Source organism: Colias philodice, chromosome 26 (assembly GCF_061535455.1).
Source record: "Colias philodice isolate Cphi_HAF_F1 chromosome 26, ilColPhil1 Martin Lab GWU primary, whole genome shotgun sequence".
Lineage (NCBI taxonomy): Eukaryota > Metazoa > Arthropoda > Insecta > Lepidoptera > Pieridae > Colias > Colias philodice.
The window spans coordinates 7944579-7966600 of record NC_143111.1 but is presented as its reverse complement, the minus strand read 5'-3'; the positions used below and the strand labels follow the sequence as shown (position 1 = coordinate 7966600).

At 36.4% G+C, this 22022-nt stretch overlaps 2 protein-coding genes across 2 annotated transcripts in view; one reads left to right on the top strand and one right to left on the bottom strand.

Moving 5' to 3' along the window:
• Window positions 1–2108, bottom strand: part of Mtmr6 (Myotubularin related protein 6) — a 50420-nt gene extending 48312 nt beyond the window's left edge. The window contains exon 1 of the mRNA XM_089711615.1: window positions 1841–2108. Coding sequence (XP_089567741.1) covers window positions 1841–1864 — 24 coding nt within the window. The 5' untranslated portion in view covers window positions 1865–2108. The remainder of the gene's footprint in view (window positions 1–1840) is intronic.
• A 2332-nt stretch (window positions 2109–4440) lies between these two features.
• LOC149477034 (toll-interacting protein-like) lies at window positions 4441–15827 on the top strand. The gene is made up of 9 exons (XM_089711403.1): window positions 4441–4588; window positions 5071–5184; window positions 7709–7784; window positions 8388–8499; window positions 11449–11563; window positions 12307–12393; window positions 12873–13043; window positions 13758–13920; window positions 15738–15827. Exons 1-8 carry the CDS (start codon window positions 4544–4546, stop codon window positions 13866–13868), a joined length of 831 nt encoding a protein of 276 aa, XP_089567529.1. The 5' UTR covers window positions 4441–4543; the 3' UTR covers window positions 13869–13920; window positions 15738–15827.
• Window positions 15828–22022: the final 6195 nt, after the last annotated feature.

The window sequence follows — 22022 nt, the reverse complement described above, 5'->3', positions numbered from 1 at the left end:
ATGGAAAATATATTAATAATGGATTCACTTACTATATCACTTAAATAATATAAAAATCATTTTCTTTATTGCATTATTTCATGCTGTTTAAATATAATCAATCAGAACATTTCAATTATTAGAAAAATAATAAAATCATTCATGAGACAGTAACAAAACCTGCTTTGTGAAGCTTACTTTTTCTATATTCCTAGGCTCATTTTCAATTTTAAAACCAAATATAAAATACAAATTTATGTATATAAAAATTATTTACATTTGCATTTTACAAATATTTCTATTGCGATATTCATAATTCTTATATTTTTTTTTAAATACATACATACCCTTTAAACAGAAATAATTTGTGTGGGCAGATTTAAAATAAACTAAATGAGACATCACTGTCTGTCTGTCTGTTTGTCACTAGGCTGTATCTCATGAACCGTGATAGTAAGGCAGTTGAAATTTTTAAAGATGATAAATTTCTGTTGCTACACTTTAAGGGCCGGTGCAGATATGGCGAAGCGCAGCGCAGCTCTTTTTTTAATGTTATTTCTATTTATAATATATAAGTAATAAAGTTAAGTATATCTTTTACGGGGACTTTTACTATGATGGAATTTCACGTATCTCGATGACACAATAAAAAAATCATCGGGATACGTGAAATTCCATCATCATTAGTCCTCGTAAAAGATAAGTAATTACTTTATTACTTATATATTATACTTTTATTTTTTTTAATAATTATAGTTAACTAATGCTTTAGTGGGTTATTTCATATTTGTTACGCTTTTAGGTAGTTATGTGAATTTGATGATATGTTAGTATTTTTTTAACTGTGTCCGGCTAGATGTAAGAACCATGAAAACTGTCTGGCTCTTAAGGTAACATCTTTTTATAGGTCCCCAAGTAACATATATAAAATTAAGCTTTTAAACTATAATGAAAGTTAGGTACAATTTTATACACCCTTACTACCTGTTTCCTGCCAAAGTAACCACAGCCCAGACTTGATAATCGCTAGTCGTTCTTATCTGTATCGGAGACATATACAGAGAAACTTTCAACTTTATTAAAGAAAGGAATGTCTGGCCGTCGTGGGCTCTAGATCTATTATCTGCCAATTAAAATGACATGTTACAGAAGTCAAAAACTGTTAAAAACAACCTGAGACTTAATTAACAGATCATGAAAATGGCCTATTTCTTTATTTAATATTTAATAAACAAGTTCATATAGGTAGTAAAAAGCTTTAAGAATTACTTGAGACAAAAGAATACCTTAGCTTTATGTAGCAATAGAAAAATAATCTTTTAGCTTATTAAAATAAAGTCTAATTCTTATACCCAATATGAATTGAATTTAGTTTTTTATAGAGCTTTCATTTATATCCAGCTGTTTTCTATATTACACCGATTCTTTAAACATTACTAATGACTAGACATACATGGAAAAAGTGCAAAAATGTATTATAATTGTAGTAATATTATAAGAGATAACAATAAGCTCGTCATATGGACATGGATAATATGTGGCAGCTGATAATAATTAAAAAAAAATACGTGAGGCACTTGGGGACTGCTGCGGTAAAGCTATTGCATTCTATGCCTTCAAGCCACACCTCCGCGCCCGTCGGAGTGGGGAGCGTGAGGTTTTTTCGTTACGGAATTTCTGGATTCGGTCCCCGCGCTCAAGGCCCGCGATAGAAGCTATGCAATAGCTTAAAAGCATACGAAATACAGGAAATTAACAAACCGAGAACGACACTTAATACACCCGTAAGTGTCCACGTGTATGGAGTAAAACTTCGAACTTAAATTAATAAATATTTAAGTACTTATAACATAAGACTTACCTTAGGTGTTTTGATGATATCCATTGTTGATTATTTGCAATCGATGTACAATCAATACGCCTCCTTACAAAACAATCTATACTTTTATTCATAGACAAATGTGCCAATAAAAAAGGTATTAGAAAATTACTACACCCAATTTATCATTTTTATTCAATGTTTGTATCTCTAACAAATGTTCATTTTCGTATTTAAATAATTTACAAATTATTTTATTCGTTTATCTTGACGAGTCAACAACTGACAAGTTTACGAACTGTCAAATGTCAATTCACATTCACAAGTTTTGCTTCGTGACATTTTACGTTTGGAAATTTTACTAAATGGATATACCCGGAACCTTCGGCACAGAATACTTATTATGGCTGGCGTCCACTAGGCGGATCGGGCCGGGCCGCATCGCAACGCAAAAATACGCCGGCCTATGTTTTGAAACATCGTCCATTAGCGACGGATCGGGCCGGGGCGGGCCGCAACGCATTGGCGGATATCGCTTCGCAGGCGGATTTCTGCCGGCGGTGCGCTGCGGCCCGGCCCGCCCCGACCCGTCTAGTGGACGCAGGCAGGCGGATGTGAGCGGCGAGCGTCTGTTAGATAAAATCCGCCTAGGCGGTCCGCCGCGCCCCGTACAGGTGGACGCAGGAGCAAACAGCGCGTCCATTAGAGACGGCCCGTTGCGATGCGGCCCGGCCCGATCCGCCTCTAATGGACGCCTAGCAATTTTCTTGCAGATGGAAACGCGGCCTAAGAGCGTATACGCACTATGCGGGTAGCCGCATTGCGGGTAGCCGTCCGGCTGACCGCAAGCACAATAATGTACATAATATTCATTTCTATGCGCACTGTGCGGTCTGCGGTAGCCGCATCGCAGTACGCATAGAAATGAATATTACGTACATAATTGTGCTTGCGGTCAGCCGGACGGCTACCCGCAATGCGGCTACCCGCATAGTGCGTATACGCTCTTACACCAATGCCCCTCTGAGAGGTGTCGTCCTACAACCAAAAAATCTCGATATATTTCTGTACTGTGTACACAGTAACTATCATCTGTGCTATCATCACTATAATCATGCTGAGTTACGAGCTTACTAAGCGAGCTTAGACAAATAATAAATAATAAATCTGCGGGGCAAGTATAGCTGTATAAATAAGTATTGAATATTGATGAAATAACGAGCGTAAACTGAGAACAGCATTTTGTTATATTATGCTGAGAATTTACTTTTCCCAACCCAAAAGGACTCGGTTTGACGCGACGGAGTCGTGTTTAAGCCGGGCGTCTATTTCCGTGCAGTTTTGAATCAAATAAACTTCATAGAAAACAAATTTATTCCACTCATATGGGTGGCCCCTGGCCAACCAAACCAAAAATTTCTGATCCCGACTTTTCAGCATATATACACGAAAGATTATTGAAATATCATATATTATACATATATCATATATCAATAAGGTCACTTCAAGTAAGCTTTTCATCTCATTCATCATTAGGAATTTACACAGGGAATTTATATACCACGAAACAGTGAATGATTATACCATAATGATTGATGATACCATTTCAGGATCTAATGAAACCGGCATGTTTTTCCTTAATTTTGATAAAAAAATATAGGTAAGAGATTAGCATGCATGTAATCGAGATATTTCAGTTTACACAAAATGTTAAGAAATTAGTATGTAATGTGAGTATTATACAGGGTGTCCCAAAAAGTAGTGAATAGTGATGAACGGAAGCTGGGATGTAGATGACCTAGAGGGCTATCCGAATCACCCCCATGTATGTTATGCGATTTTTCGTATTTTCGGAGTTATGACGTTTTTTTCAATTTTTCACCTATCGCCGAGTACGATGATATTTTCACTCATGGTGACGTCAATTGTTGCGCTAGATGCTTGATTTTTTTTGTGTGCTAAGCTGAAAGATAGGCCAATTCAGTATGGTAACATTTACTATCGTTAGATCTTCGAATGGAATAAAAAAAAGAATTAAATGCCAAGAAAGATAAAATTACCCAGTATGTTCACCACTTCAAGGGCCCTTAAGCAAATTAAAATCACATAAAAAAGTTTTCCGTTTGGCTTTTAAAAACTTGCTCTATCTATCAGGTAGCCTGAAAATTTCATTTTATTATTCAGAAGGCTTCAATCGAAAAATTTAAATCTAAATGTGGTAAGTGCAAAAATTGAATTAACATGATGATCAATAAAAAAACAAATTAAAACCAATAACAAGGTGTTTAATTACCAGAAATTTTTAAAATGACCCCGCTGTTATTCAGTGCAAGTGCGACATCACCGTAAAAAGTTGTCTTTTAAATGTCTGAATGCCCTTTTATCATTTTTAATGGTTTCTTCTACTACTATGAATTTTCGGGTTATTTCGTTCAACAAACGGAAAGCTTTTTTTATGTGATTCACTACTTTTTGGGACACCCTGTATATCTGTTCATATAATATCTAAAATTATTCCAAAATATGTCAAATAGACATGCTTCCGTAAATGAATAAAAAAAATTAATGTCATTTTGAAATTTGACATTCACAAAAATTGTCATTTTATCCAAAGAGTACTATAATAATACGGCAGAATTTTATCTTTGCGATTTGTCTTGTTCGCATATTCATAATAATTACTTATTTTTCTCTCAAGTTTGTTAAAATATTGTTTAATTGTGAGTGCGCATTAATATAAACGAAATGGCAGCAACTACAAATGAATCTACGGAAGAACGACGTCGTCGGGTAATTTTTTACTTACTTTCTTATGTATAGTGAATCACTATTATATTTTTGTTTTAAAGAATAGTCACAATCACTGCAATAAGTCTTGTCTTGTTATTAAACCGGTTAAGGCTGTGAGAGTATTAACTTCTTAAATGTTGTGAAATCTAGATGATTCTTTATAAATACGAAAAAAAACAAACAATAGGATAGTTTCGTTTATTAAAAAAAACAACGTAATTTCATTTTGATAAAATTGCGTCATAATAAGTATATCAACAATATGTGTTCACAATATGAACACATATTGTTTTTATATCATACTGTATGAACTAAGTTATAATATATTTACTTAAATATTTTCTTTATTAAAACCCTAATACTAAAAAAATACGCTATTTTTTATTTATATATTATTAATTTGGTAGACAAATGCTGACAGATAAGAATATGAGTCAACATTTGATAAGATCATTAGCTATTCTACAATTGTAACATAACAGGTGATGCTGGGTCCGCTGCCAGCTGGTTTCCTCAGAGCAGATGCACCTGCAGACACTGTGGATGCAGATTACCAAGCTGCGTTGGCCCTCCAGCAGCAGATGTGTGGAGCTACGGTATGTGGATTTTATCTTATTATTAACTATACGTGAATACGCCCGGGTAGTTATTTTAATTTTGTTTTTGAAGTGAAAACTTCTTTAGCGGCGTTGGGTATAAAATCTTAAACTCGCGTCAGGACATGTGGCCTGATCGAAAAAGCTTAAGACGGATGTTTTTTTTTAAAGTGAAACTTTTATTACATCGTCTCAAACTTTTTGGTCTGTGTAGCGCATGTCGCGCGCGACCGTCACGCGACATGCGCTACACAAAGCAGTGTTCGGAACCATTCCAACAGTTTCACTTTTACCGTGGTTTCATAAAACCACACAACATTTTTTTTAGCCCTTATATTCCATGCGTAAGACGGATACGATTCCAAAATATCAAACATGCTGAACGTTAATAATCAAGTTTTCACTTCTGCCGGCACTCCCGGAGTGCAACCCGTCTTTTTTTCATCATTTTATCGGTTATCATCCTAATCCCAAAGCATATAAATCTAATGAATCTTAAATTGTTAAAATACATTCAGCAGATCATGAGTTATAATCAGTTCGAACAGGATTTATTTTTTACATAATATATGTACTTATATATTATTGTAAACTCGAAAGTAGGTAATAGATATAAAGAATAAAGATATAGTATGTTAAGGTATGTTTGTGAATTTGTCGACAACGGTTGGAGGATTATGCATCATAAATTTCACAGTCATTGAGCATATGTATGTATCAAGCAGGTATAGCTATAGAAGCTAGTTCTACATAAAATGTTGATCCGTAACTTGCTAAACCCATTTCTATTTTAAATATGTATTAGTGGAAAGACTATATGTCTCTACTGTATTAGATAGCTTTAATGTTTAAAAAATCAAATAAAAAAATGTATTATTATGGATGTCCATATTAAAACATTTTTTTATTTGATTTAGTAGAGGATGATAATTTAATACTTTGTCCCCAGAAAAAAGTAATTATATAATGCAACAAATTATATTATGCACTATTTCTAATTACGCGAAAGATATACATTGCTCTAGGTCAGTATCGAGCTGATGACCTACATGCGTGTGTGCGTGCACCTCCCAATAGACCATTGACCTTGATAATATGTTATTAGTTGCATGCATTATGTTTTTTATAATTGTTTTAGTGTCAGGTATTTGGTACAATAAATATTGGTTCAAAACATATAAAATACTAGCTAGCATTTCACCCACGGCTTCACCCGCAGATGCGAAGGTAAACTCGTTAAATTATAGATTACTACTTTACTTTCCCATAGGATTTCTTGGATTAAACCTTGTCCTTATTGTGTCCTTATTAGATGTCAAGCTATGTCTGTACCAAATTTTATCCAACTCGGTTCAGTGGATGAGGCATTAAGATGACAGACAGAAATATAGTTATATTGGCATTTATAATATTAAGGTTGGAATGTTTTGTAGTTTAATAAATAATGTAGCGTGAAATCCACACTAAGAACAACATGAATACGAAAGTATGTCGCTGTCACGGCTAAACCACAACATCGGTTTTAATAACATATACTGTAGGTATTTAAAAAGTACAAGGCGTGTCGTCTAATATAGGACAGTATTTTTTTTTTTTGTTAAAAAAATCCGTTGTTTTATCAGCGGGCTAAACCGCAGGCACAGTTAGTACTTTAAAAGTAGAAAAAAAACCTTCGTCCTTTAACAATGTTGGTTTAGAACGACACAAATACCTAAATATATGACGTATGTAGGTACATACCAAGTAAATTGTTTTCATTTTGGGCAGTACATTACAGTATAAGGCATAAGCTATTACCTACGAACGAGGTTTTTATATGGCTTTGTAAGTAATTAACAGCTTCGTGGTATAATGCTAGCAGTGCCAGTGTGTATTTAATGTAGAATTGAAGTATTTGTTGTGTAACTAATTGTTTTTAAGTGAATATGTCGACCTAGAAACGTCATAAATTATCTCGATGTATTTTAATTTTTTTTTTGTTTATATCTACTTATAGGTTTGTGAAGGAACGATACACTCAATTAAACGTGTGCAAAGTTTTATCGATCTAATATAAAGATGTTTTTAATTAAAATTGTTCTTATTATATAGTTCTAATAGTTTGTTTATCATAACATAATACGCTTTTACCTCTAGGGCCCCCTTGAAGGTCTTAAATTCCCCTGTCTTGTAAGGATTCCCTCGAATATAATATGTGAGTTTCTTCAATCAATAAAACCGTTTCTATAACCTCAATAACTTCTTAATATCTGAATATACTTGATGTATGTTTTCAATTAAATAGTTTTATATTTCTATTTCCTAAACTAAGTTTAATTGCAGTCGTATCTTTCGTCTCTATCTCGCATACGCAAAAGATAGAGACGTACATTTATACATTATTCTCTTTTACACAGTTTTTTCTCGTGTCGTCAGCACTCGTACTTATGTCTAAGTAACTAGAGAGTTACTACGATATATATGTATAGTCTACTTATGTATTACACTATTAGATTATTGGTTTTAATGAAGTCTATGTTCGCAGATGCCGCCGGCCGGCCCGCCCCTCACTGCTCGGCTGAGCGTTACCATCGCGCAAGCGAAACTTGTTAAGAATTATGGTGAGTTTTCAAATATAAATCAATAATATGAAAGAATAAACTATTTTAAACAGACATTATAGAATTTTACCTAACTATAACCGAGAAATAAACTCATTTAAATAATATTTGAAGTTGCATTCAATAAATAAATAGAGTCAAGTCGGAGTCATCGGCTTCAAATAAAATGTTTAATGCATTTTTATTTTACAATTTTATGACCAATCTTATCTGATATATCTCCTTAAATTTACAAATAAATGGGTTTGAATTTCAATTACTTCTAAAATAAAAGCTTGTTTTGTATCAGACAAAAAAAACAGAACTATAATTTCGCTCAAAATTTCCTCATCTTGGATTCATGGTTTAAAGCCATTCTTTACACATGTTATTTTATTTTTAAGCTATTGCATAGCTTCTATCGCGGGCCTTGAGCGCGGGAACCGAATCGAGAAATTCCGTAACGAAAAAACCTCACGCTCCCCACTCCGACGGGCTCGGAGGTGTGGCTGGAAGGCATAGCATGCAATGGCTTTACCGCGGCAGTCCCCGAGTGCCACACGTCTTTTTTATCTTTAACACATTAAACAAGACTTTTATATCTGTTTGTCCGTCACACGCTAGGCCTCACCCGCATGGACCCGTACGTGCGTCTGCGCGTCGGCCACTGTATATACGAAACGCAAACGGACCCCAGCGGCGGGAAAACACCGAAATGGAACAAAATGATACATTGGTGAGTTTTGTTCATATGTTATTTATTTATTTATAAATCTTTATTCATCTGTATAAAAAAAGCTTATTGTACTAAGAGCTAGCGCGCAAGAGCAACTTTTGTCTCCGCAACTATTTTGTCTCTCCCATCAACTCTATGGGGATTGGTGTCGCTATGTGCGCGCACTTTCTTACTAGCTCATAGAGTTGATGGGAGAGACAAAATAGTTGCGGAGACAAAAGTTGCTCTTGCGCGCTAGCCCTTAATTTGCAAAATTAACTGAGAGTTGAAATGACTTCACAGAAAGTCTCGAATTCGACTGATTTTTGTGTGTGTTTGTGTGATGGTTTTATTTTTTTAAGCTTTTGCCTTTCGTGTGGTCCTTTTGGCCTAGTTCCGACAATTTGAGTGTGGATTTCTTTTTTTTTGGTAAAAATAATTATTATAAGCAATTTTTATCATAACTGTCTAAGGAAAAACGTTTGAAGGACGATATGCTGGGTCGCTCGAATTTTACATATAAAGTTTAGATTTGAAAGATAGTTCTATTACACAATACTATAGGCTTATCGGAAATTTCTTACATTTGCATTTAAAACTACAACTTTTTATTATTTGATCTAACGATTGCGTGTGCAATATACATTTTACACTATTTACTGCCATTTGTAAATGCGAAGTGTAAAAATAGAGTAAGAATTATTATAATTAACTGTAACAATAACTTTCCACGATTAAATAGGCGGTGTTTTATATTTTTAACTTTATGTTTATAAATACTTACAATAAACTTATAAATTTAATCATTATGAATAGTGATTTTAATAAACTATTTATAATAAAGTGTTAACAGTTTTATTTAAATATGTATTACATGGTTTGGAAACAGGAAAACTTGTTTTTAAAACACGTTTCATACCAACACATTTAATTCAGGAAGTTATAAATAAAAAACATGATATTTTCATTTTCTGTTTGTCAACATAATTTTATACGCAAAACAGTACTGTTTTAATTAAAATATTTTTCGAATTCACGACAAAATTACGAAAACATTCTTCGCGACATTCTTAAAAATGCAATATATTTTTATTATGAAATGTTGCATGTGCGCGATAATATTCATGGTTGTTATATGTTGCCAGAATATGCGACAAGTTTTTGTAAATCGTTTTATTTCCTTGTTATTGAGACTGAGTTTATTAATATTGAGTTACACGATTCTGATCCCTTTTTACATCAAAATAATTTTATTCTATTGCTAAATATATAACCTTACAATAAATTCTAATCCCGAACTATGGACGAATTTCTCTGTTTTTTTTTTAATTTTCTCATTTATAGAGCATTTGAATGCTTTAAAACTAAACACTAAAATGATGTATTTTTTCTTTCTCGTTAAATAAGCTTCTATGTCACGATTAAAACTCATTTAGAATAGCAATGCAGCTATGACCTACATTCAGGTCACATAAATAATGTTATTGGTTCTGATCGTTGCATATAGGTTTTGATAGCAAATTTTTGGTGCAACAAATTGCAATTCAACGAGAGAACAAAGAAAAATTGTAGTGTTACAATTTTTGTCATAAATATTCATCTCTCCTAGATTTGATTTTTTCGTTTGATTTTTTATGTTCTGATTTAAAAAAAAAACCTATTCAACCAATATAAAAAAATATATAGCAGCAAAACCAATATATAGGTATTTTTTTATCCTGGGACAACCTGGATGAAGCTAAACGAAGGCACTATTTTTTAGAATTATTGCAACATGATGTTTGTTTGAAATATTATACAAATTGCATTATATTTATATCAATGTATACGAAAGTTTAAAGTTGAACAACCGATACACTTTAGATCTTATTATCTTATATACGACCGCGACGGTTGATATTGATGGCATTTTAAATTTAATTTTCACCTTTAGATGACCGATCAACTGCATATGTACCCTTCAATTCAAGTTAGGTTAAAGTACTAAACCAATGACCTATAATATTGTTCCTATCTTTTCCCTAAATAACAAAAAAGTTGAATAAAGACATCGTCAAATGCTGGATAGTTTTTTAATAAAATAATAGTCGGATGAAAAGCACGACCTGATATTTTTTTAGTCTCAGAATATGTATTTCGTTTTATTTTCTAAAAACATTGAAATTTTTAATTTCCATAAATATATGCGTGAGTCACCGTGCTTCTCTTAACATCAGTGTTATTAATTGTTATAGAAATATTGGCTTATTTTTTTGCAATAAACTCATTTATTCTAAATTAAAACCTTTTAAAATGATGTCTCTAGAACTATCAACTCGTATAAGTTTGTGCAAAATTCGAATATTAGGCCCTAAAGTATATATTGTAACACCGTATTATATAGTCATGTATACAATAAAAAGTAAAAACTATTCAAATACCTTTAAAAACAACTTATATAAAACCCTGAAACACGCACATGCTCACGTAATTCAAGAATTAGAAGTGAAATAGGATTGACAATGGACATAATATTTCCTTTGTAATACAGGCGTTAATATCGTAAGGAACATTTGTGGCTTCTTTATTTTTAATCGTTTCTAGAAGGTTGTTTGTTGTCTTGTTTTATTTCTTTAAATTTTTCATTGCATTGAATGTATTCATTTCCTGGTTGAAAATAGGATTAACGGGAATTTTATTTAAATGTCAGGAAGTTCTCCTAATTTGCCACTTGGAGAGACTATTTAGGTTATGAAGTAGGGAGTGTATTCATCATCCTATCCTGTAATTTTGACATATAAACACAACCCCCCCTCTCCCCCTCCATTTATTACATACTTTCTTGTAACTCCATCACTGACTAAATCGATATTAAAAAAAAAAACATACAAACGAACATCGAACGTTTCTTTTTTGTAAATCCGTTAAATTTATTTATTATTTATCAGATTTTATATCCCTAATTCAACATAATAATTATTGGTCTTACAGCCTCTTACCCCCAGGCGTAAACTCTATCTACTTAGAGATTTACGACGAATGCTCGTTCACGATGGACGAGCTGATCGCCTGGACCCACATTACCATACCAGCTGCTGTTCTCAATGTGAGTATTTTGTACTGCTAGTGTATATATATAAAAAAAATATTACTAAATAAGGTTCTGGTATAGGACGGACGGACTTATTGAGGCGTAACAATAGTCTTGTCTGCGTTTTCTTATTTTAATTCTGTTGATTTTTCTAGTTTCAACTCAAATCTTAACTACATTATTACACGCTTTATATTAGCTTCACCTGTATGTTTGTAATGTGTCTTTGGGCGCGATTTTGACCCACTTTAAACGGCCAGATTTCGTTCAAACTTTGTAGATTTATTTAGGACCGATGACAATACACTAATTTGATAAAATAAATAATAGTTAAAAAAAAATAAAAACACGCGTTTTATAGAAAACCGAACTAAAAGCGTGTTTTTTAGTTTTTTTAAACTATTATTATTTAAATTTAAATTGCACTACTGGTTAATTACATCCTTAAGAAGAATTGGTCGTCTCTGGTAGTAGTCAAGGTTTTTCTTTTAGACACATTCATTTTAACTCATTGATATTACTTACAGAATTTGATTCACTGATCAGTTCGTAAATGTTGGATTTAATTAGAGTGTAATAATACAATTATGTAATTATACTATTTGTATTTCGTAATTATGTCCAAATTTCAATTTAAAAAAAAACCAATAATAAGATATACTATTTCTTTCTTTATATTATATTACTCCGCTATTGCATTGTCTTACCAATTATTGTGCAGTGATAAGATTATTTGAATCAAACTGTCTTATTTCCAGGGTGAAACTCACGAGGACTGGTATCCCTTGAACGGGAAACAGGGCGACGGTGTTGAGGGAATGATCAATCTCGTCCTTAGCTATTCGGTAAGTTATATTTAAAGTATATCCATATTCATAGTTAAATAAATACGTTAAATATTTAATGCATAAGCAATATTATGTTACTGGTCATAATTAATTTATCGATGTATTACCATGTCGCATCAATTGTACTATGTTAATATAACCATGTTTTTCTTCCTTGTTATGCGATTTTAATATTTTTTAGTTTGTTGGAATACTCCCAAAAATTTCTAGCAAGCAGCTAAGAGCTTATAAAATTATTGAAGTGAAAACTTCTTTAGCGGCGTTGAGCACATTTTCTGTAATGGGTATAAAATCTTAAACTCGCGTCAGGACACGTGATCTGATCGAAAAAGCTCCAAAATATCAAACATGCTCAACGTTAATAATCAAGTTTTCACTTCTGCTGGCACTCCCGGAGTGCAACCCATCTTTTTTTTTGTTTGTTGGAATACTCCCAAAAATCTGTAACTATGAAGTTATAAAATTATTCTGCACAGGTGGGCCCAGCAACAGTAGCAACATTCCCACCGGTGCTGGTGGTGCCCAGCACGGGCGTGGGCTACGCGACGATGCCGGTGTACCCCGCGCCCTACCCGCACCCGCAGCAACAGCAGCAACAACAGCAACAGCAACAGCAGCAACAGATCACTGAGGAGCAGCTGGCACAGGTAATGTGAACGAAAATAAGGTAATCTATACTTATAAATATATACTAACTAGCTGCTGCGCGCGGTTTCACCCCCGTGGCTCCACTCCTGTTGGTCGTAGCGTGATGATATATACCCTATAGCCTTCCTCGATAAATGAGCTATCTAACACCGAAAGAATTTTTCCAAATCGGACCAGTAGTTCCCGAGATTAGCGCGTTCAAACAAACAAACTCTTCAGCTTTATAATATTAGTATAGATACATATTTTAAAGCTGAAGAGTTTATTTGTTTGAACACGCTAATCTCAGAAACTACTCATCCGATTTGAAAAAATATTTCGGTCTTAGATAGCCCATTTATCGAGGAAGGCTATAGGCTATATATCATCACACTAAGACCAATATGAGCAGAGCAATGCTAGTGATTACATAAATTTGCAATATAGTATTAAAAGTTAAAACTAGCAGGTCGGGTTAAAAAAATGTGCCGAGTAGCAGATATTACAGGTGCAAACTTTAATACTCGTAGCAGGAGGAGCATCTGATATTACTCATATCAGAACAAAATATATAAAATTGATATTTTTAATTGATCTGTACCAATTGAAAGAAATATAAAATCCGTGTGTACAAACTACATTTCCAAGCATATTTCCCTTATCCTCTTTCTCTATAAAACTAGTCTAGAATCCTATCTATTTTATATATTACATATTTTATTATTTGATTCCAGATCCAAGAGATGTTCCCAAGCATCGATAAGGATGTTATAAAATCCGTAGCTGAAGCGAACCGCGGGAACAAGGAGGCAACTATTAACTCGCTATTGCAAATGTCAGAATAGATAACTTATATGTCTTGTCTAACGTCTAGTTTATTGGAAAAATTATTATCATCAGACATCAGACAAATCATATAAATTATTCCTCATTGAACCACTATAATATTTCAAATGTTTCCTTTTCTGAGAAAGATATACTTAAATGCATTCAGAAACTTGACTACAATAAAGGTCCGGGTCCAGACCAAATACCTTCACTCTTTGTTAAACGGTGTGCCAAAGTTCTCGCCCTTCCACTATCATTGATATTTAATAATTCATTAAGATCGGGTATCTTTCCATCCTCGTGGAAAGATACTAGGATAATTCCACTCTACAAAAAAGGCGATCGTAGCAATGTTTGTAATTATCGACCAATCGCTATTTTAAGCTGCTTTCCAAAAATTCTCGAGTCATTGCTAACTCCGCTCATCTCCAGACATATTCATTACTCAATATCTTCCCACCAGCATGGCTTTGTTAAAGGACGCTCTATACACACAAACATGGTATCATTTATTTCAAACCTTTCTTATGATGTTGACAGAGGGAAGCAAGTAGACGTTATATATACAGATTTTGCAAGCGCCTTTGACAAAGTCGACCACTCAGTTTTAATACAAAAGATATCATCCTATGGAATATCGGGCCCCCTTCTTAATTGGTTTCAATCGTACCTCAGAGAAAGGCCTTTGGTAGTATCAGTTAACGGCTATACTTCTAAATCATACCAGGCAACTTCAGGCGTGCCTCAAGGATCACATTTAGGCCCTATTCTCTTCGTCATATTTATCAACGACATAACTATTGCCATTAAAAACTCACAAGTCTCACTATTTGCTGACGATCTAAAACTTTATAAAGTCGTCGATTCAGTTTATGACGCACAATTGATTCAAAGCGATCTAAATAATATCCAAACTTGGTGTGAAGCAAACAAAATGATTATAAACCCAAAAAAATGTTTTCACCTTATATGCACTAGGAATAAAAATGTACTTAAATCTAATTTTAACATTAATCGTGTTCAAATAGAAGAGGTCAAAGAGATGAGGGACTTGGGTATTGTGATTGATGGGAGCTTGAAGTTTAATTCGCATTTTGACACAATTGTTAAAAAGGCGAATCAGATGGTTGGTTTCTTGAAAAGAAACACAAAAGGTTTCCGTTTTAATAGTACCCGGATTATTTTGTACAATAGTATGGCTCGCAGCGTTCTTGAATACGCGAGTGTCGTTTGGAACCCTTACTTCACCGTTCACTCTCAACGACTGGAAGCTGTACAGCGTAGGTTCACTCGGTATCTTGCCTTTATTTCACCTGGCATTTCGCACAGACGCCCTTACTTTGATAGATTAGCTTTTTTCAAAATGGATAAACTTCACGACAGAAGAGTCACCCTTGACTTAACATTTTTGTTTAAATTGGTTAACGGAACAATCGAGAGCCCAGATTTGCTCAATAGCATTATGTTTAATGTTCCCCGTTCGATTCCCAGAAAGCCTATCCGAACTTTCAGCGTTCCAACTTGCAGAACAACTCTCGGTTCAAACTCGCCAGTATTTCGCTTATTAAGAACCTACAATGAATTCCTCACTAAAGATCCGAACCTTGATATTTTCCACGATACTTTGCCAATGTTTAAACGAAAACTGCAGAGATCATATCAGATCACGTTTTAGAATTAAGCAATATTGAATCAATATTATTTACTTTAGTTGTATAAACCATCCTCATTAACTACATTTATCTTTATTTTTCTTGTAATGCTGTGTACATCTATAATAGGGTCAAGCATTAGAATATTCTTACTTTGTATTTATTATTAAGGAATGTTGTATGCGCGATCTGTCGATGTACCTAAATAAATAAATAAATAAATAAATAAATCATAGTTAGTTAAAACATAATATTTTAATGGTCGTCATCACATTGAAGTAGTACTATAAAGAACTACTCATAATCTAATAAAAGTTAGTCAGATTTTTCTGGTTCAGGTTTTTACCTGACATGTAACTTACATTAATAAAGTTTATCATCTTTCTTCATTCATCATCATCACATTGACGTACTATAAACATAAAACAACGAAGCTCCCAATCGTTCTAAAGTTGTTCAAAAATGTCCTAACAGCGTTGTATATACGTACATATAAAACGTTCATTCAAATTAACACCTTATTTCGTAGCAGTAATGTTCAAAGTCAATTGTATACGCTTATAAGGAAACTCTGCCTGATAGACGCATAGGCAGAGTTTTTTTTTCGGACAATTTTCGAGCGTGATTGTGAGTCTAGTTGTATATTGTACGTCAATGCATCACCATAATTATTGATATCACCATTATCAACGAATTCATTAATAAAAATAAAATAATATATGTATTTTTTTTTAATAATAAAAATAAATAATTAATTATAAAAATGCCATCTTTATGTGTTTTTGTTCCAATTGAAGAGACGCTTCTATAAAATTGCCATATGTTAAATTATATGTATTTGTTTATAAGCTATAATAATTATGTTTCAATTGAGATTATTTACGTGTTTTCAACCAACTTAGAGCTATTACGCACTCTCGACCAGTCGCTGGCGACTCAGTCGCCGGCGACTGTGACTTACTATAGTTTAAATAGGGGCTTGCGCACTTAGTCGTCAGTCGTCCAGGAGTATCACTGGTCGACAGTGCGTAATAGCTCTTAAGTACCTAATAAAGTTTTTTGTGTTTGTTCCCTCATAATTCGTTTTCGTTAAAAATAAGTTATTGAAATTATTCTAGGGTTAATATGTAACTAGACGTTAGACACGCACTATGGTGCATTTTGAAGTTCGTGGCGTTTATAAGCTAAGTGTATCGGCTGCCTTAAACTGTTTTAAAGCGGAGAGTCGAATTACTTTTATTTTTATTAATAAATAAAATATGAAAATTTTAAATAGTATTTTTTGTGGACTAAATTACCGTAGGTGCATTACAACGAATAAATGATGAAGTTAAAAGTTATATCTATGCAGTACAGAATAATATATGAAAAAAAGATAATTTAATCTCGTATATCCCAATATGACATAAATCTATTTATTTTTATAAAAATTTGATTGTATTACCGTGATCGCTGTCTCTCCGCTTTGAAATGGTTCATTTTCACATTATATAGTTGTTAGAGCTGATTTTATTGTATAAATCTGCTAAAAATCATTTAAATGTAAGACCATTAAAGCATCTCTCCATATAATTTATAACTTTGCACAGATTTCATTTTTAGACATTCCAAAGTGTCAACTGCATTTGGTAAAATCTTCACTTCAAATAATAGTATTTTTATGCGTTATTTATTGATACATACGCGAATTTCCTCAGAAATGTTGCACTAAACAAATAATACTTTATGTAAATATTTTTATTTAGCAATTTTAATTATGGCAAGTATAGTTTGGCTATAAACTCAGTATAAAAAATTCTACTTATTAAAGTGCTTATATCACTCTTAAACTTTTTACTTAAATAACTACCAAATTTAAAATGTAACTTATAACATTATTTTGGTTAAAAGTACTTTATTCACTTTAACACAATATGTTATTAAGAATATAAATTTACAAAGACAGATTATAACATTGTCTTACAAATACTGAAATATACGATTAACAAACAGCGTGCGCGCTGCGGCGTCTACGCAAGGGTATCTTCTTGATAACTATCCGGCCCGCGCCGGCCACTGCGGCGAGCGGGGTGCGCGGTGCTGAGGCGGGGGGGGGAAGGAGAAGGGACCCACCCCGGGCTACCTGCGGCGAGCGGGGTGCGCGGTGCTGAGGCGGGGGGGGAAAGGAGAAGGGGCCCACCCCGGGCTACGCTTGAACATTAGGTACAGCGCGTTACACTCTCCCCCTTTTGACCAGGGAAGGGTCTCCCGAGAGGTCAAACAAAATGACAAGCGCGCTGCAGTTAGGTCACCTTCCGTGGGCGACCTCTATTACGTTTAGGCATAATCGGCTCAGGACATTCACCCTCCCTAGCATGGTAAGGACGCAAATCTGACACATGATACTTACCGAAGATTTCTCCCGTCTTATCATGAGCTAGGAGGTAGGTAGTAGGACTCACCTTTTTAGAAACGACGTACGGTCCATCTCGTTTTGGATTAAACTTCGAGGTGACTCCCTTTGCGGCATTACTAAGCGTGTGGGTCCGCATTAGGACTAAGTCTCCTTCCAGGTATTCATGGGTAGACGTCCGACCCTTATCGGCATATGTCTTACGGACATCTTGTTGCCGCTCTAGAGTCTCTTTGGCTGCTGAGACGCTATCTGCGAGCTTGAGCAGGTAAGGCGTAATTTGGGGAACAAAGTTCTCGGATTCCACGACTGCTCTGAGGTCTGCCTGAGCAGTAATGGGAGACCGTAGCTCACGACCGAAAGTCAGGTAAGCTGGAGTATGATCCGTAGACTTATTTACTGAGCTATTGAAAGCAAACCGTACAAACGGTAGTACCTCTGGCCAAGTTTGATGGCGACCTTCCACTAAGATGGCGAGCTGAGCCTTTAGATCCCTATTTTTCCGCTCAACGGGATTCGCCTCGGGATGATACAGCGGCACCAGACTCTGTTTGACACCTAGAACAAACATCGCCTTCTGCATAACGTCTGCCACAAATTGCACTCCGTTATCAGAAATCATCCGTCTAGGAAGACCAAATCTCATAAATACCTCATTGACCAGAGTTTTTGCACACATCTCTGCTGTGGCTTCGGTGAGAGCGAAGACTTCCACCCACTTACTAGCGGTGTCCTCCACTATGAGGATCCATCTCTCACCTTGGGGTCCTTTAGGCAACGGACCAAAAAGATCAGTTGCGATAGTTTCAAACCTTTGAGACGGGACAGGAGTTTGAAGCAAGCCGGCTGGTTTGAGTGTTGATGGCTTGTAGCGTTGACACTCGATGCAGGTCTTCAGATACTCGGTCACAAACCGTCTCATCCCAGGAAAATAGAAACGTTGCGAGATACGGTGTATTGTTCTATCAATACCACCATGAGCGGCGGTAGGCGAGTCATGACTTTCTATCATGACTTCTTTCCGCAGGCTCTCCGGTACGACGAGTTGAGGCTCCTCGGAATCAGTATCAGGTACATACCGATACAGAACACCTTGATTCAGGAGATAGCCTCTCTCAGACCAGCGATTTATATTAAGTTCATCCTTACCTTCGAGGTCTTGGATGATCTTTGCAACTTCCGGATCGGCTAATTGCGCATCACGGGTGGAGGTTGCATTCCAGCGCGGTACATCGACAACAACAGGACAGATAGCCGATTCAGATGCAGAACCATCTGATGTCACGGGACGGCTGAGCGTATCGGCAAGTACATTAACCTTACCTGGGGCATAGTCGATATGCAGGTCGAAAGATTGCAACTTCAAGGCCCAACGTACTAATCTGCCACTTGGGGACTTGAGGGTGAAGAGCCATTTCAAAGGTTGGTGATCTGTTATCACGTTGACCTGATGACCATCGATGTAACCTCGGAATCGTTCTACTGCCCACACCACTGCGAGAGCCTCCCTCTCCGTGGTGGAATAATTCTGCTCGGCCGGGGTGAGCAGACGGCTGGCATATTCAATTGGATGTTCCTGATTCGGTGACTCCCCCTGGAGTAAGGCTGCGCCGAGTGCATAATTACTGGCGTCAGTCCGCAATACGAATGGTTTCGTATAATCTGCTTGAACAAGAATCGGGGCCGTGGTCAGGAGTTTCTTAAGAGTTTCAAAAGACTTAACTTGCTCCAAATTCCATACCCACGCCTGAGACTTTTTTGTTAAGCGAGTAAGTGGTTCAGCCACCTTGGCGAACTCTGGGATAAACTTACGGAACCATGAGCAGGTTTGGAGAAAGGTGCGAAGTTGCTGCAGGTTTGTCGGTTCCTTCATTCCTATAACAGCACTTACCTTCTCTTGGTCTGGTGATATACCATCACGAGATATCACGTGCCCAAGGTATTTGAGTCGGTCTTTGGCAAACACACACTTCTCTCGGTTTGCTCGAAGCTTGAACACACGGAGACGCTCGAATACAGCACGCAGATCTGCTAGGTGGGACTCCAGGTCTTTCGAAATCACCAAAAGGTCATCCAAATAACCTAAAATAGTCTTACCGCCAAGAGTAGACCCTGATCGGAAACGATCTATAAGCCTCTGAAACGTCGCTGGCGAATTCTTAAGACCAAACGGCATACGTTTGAAGCGGTACGTACCGAAAGGCGTGACGAACGCCGTTTTGTCACGATCGGCGGTGCTCACCTGCCAGTACCCACTGCGAAGATCCAGGGAACTCATTACACAACCCTTCTTGGTTGACTGTAAGAGCTCGTCAATACGCGGCATAGGGTAGGCGTCCGTCTTGGTGACCGCGTTCAACTTTCGGTAGTCGACACAAAACCTATACGTACCATTACGTTTTGGTACCAAGACACATGGTGCTGCCCAGGCGGATTCACATTCTTCGATCACGTCCTCCGCCAACATCTTGTCCAACTCGGCGCGCATGATCTCCTTCTTGGCAGGCGTAACGCGATACGGGGGCAAAGCAATAGGCGGGTGGTCGCCGGTATCGATGTGATGTTCCGCAAATGGAGTCGGCTCTCCGACTCTATCGAAAATATCTGAGTACTCACATAAAAGACTCTGCAAACCACCACGCTCCTCCTCAGTCAACAAAGCGCCCTCATCTTCCCTCAGTGGGTTGAGAGAGGCACAATCCACCACCTCGCGAGAACTCTCCGTCAGTAGGGGGTGAATGAACTGAGGCCGATCAGCGGTATACCATGTCATGGAAGAAAAATTCAAGACCAACTTAGATTTAGTAATAAAATCTATCCCTAATAGCGTTTCGTTATTTGACGCATCGGGAAACACAACGAATTCAACAGGAATACACAAAGACATACAATTCACATTAACACATGTTAACAATACATTATTCGTACGAATACTACCATCAGCCAATCTAATCGACATAGTCTGCGATTTAAATTTAACATTTAAACGTAAAAGTAGTGCATACAGTGATGAACCCGCGATACTACGTCGGGCGGCAGTATCTATAAGCGCTGATCCGCAACAACCAAAAATCTCAATATTCAAGATAGGGCGGTCCCGCATGATGGTATTATTCGATGTACTAACATTAAAACAATCCCGCGTCTCAGTTATTGAATAGAACATATTACGTTGTGGTTCATTTGAATTACTATTAACGTTACAAGTCAAACTTGATACAATATTATTTTTACATGTCGGACAACTTGCTCGCACATACCCCCTTTCACCACAACCATAACAAGCAAGGCTGGACTTATTATCACTAGACGATAGATTATATTTATATTTAGAGTCTTTCTTTGGGCACAAATCCCGCGTATGCCCTCGACCCCTGCAATATACACAGAATAACTTTTCACTCGCGATATTATTATTTTTAGCGACACTTTGCACTTCGTTACACATATTATTACGTACGGATTGAACTTGCGAACGCGCGACCGATTGCTGAGCACCACTGAGCGACGGGGACGTCACACCGTTTCCCGCCAAATTGACGCCCGAGGCGGCGACCGCAACGGCGGCGCGCGGCGGCCGCGTACCGGCTTCCCGCACGTGCCGCTCGCGCGTCGATCCCGCCGGCGCCGGCTGCGATGAAGTACTTGCACTGGAACTTTCCGTAATGGATTCTTCTATATCCCGGGCTTTGTCGATTAACGACTCAATACTGCTAACCGTACCTCGAGGTAATCGCTTACGAATGCGTTTATGTAATAATCCGTATATCATATCTATCTTAGCTTCTTCGGGTAATACGTAAGGAAACTTAGCAATCATGCCTCGTATACGTATGATGAAGGAGTCTGCGAGTTCTTCACTTTGTTCGTTAGCGAATATCTTCCGATATAGCTTATGAGCAGGACACGGAGTACCATACATACTTCGTAGTCGTCTGACGGCTTCGGACCACGAGGACACTTCCGTCCGGATCCCTCTCCACCATACTGCAGCCTCGCCATGGAGCAGCATCGGGAGACCACGAAGCGCAAGGTCATCGGTAACCACTGCACACTCTTTGTACATCTCGACGGAGTCGATGAAGGCTTCTACGATTTCCGGATCACGGTTCGAACCATCGAAGCGT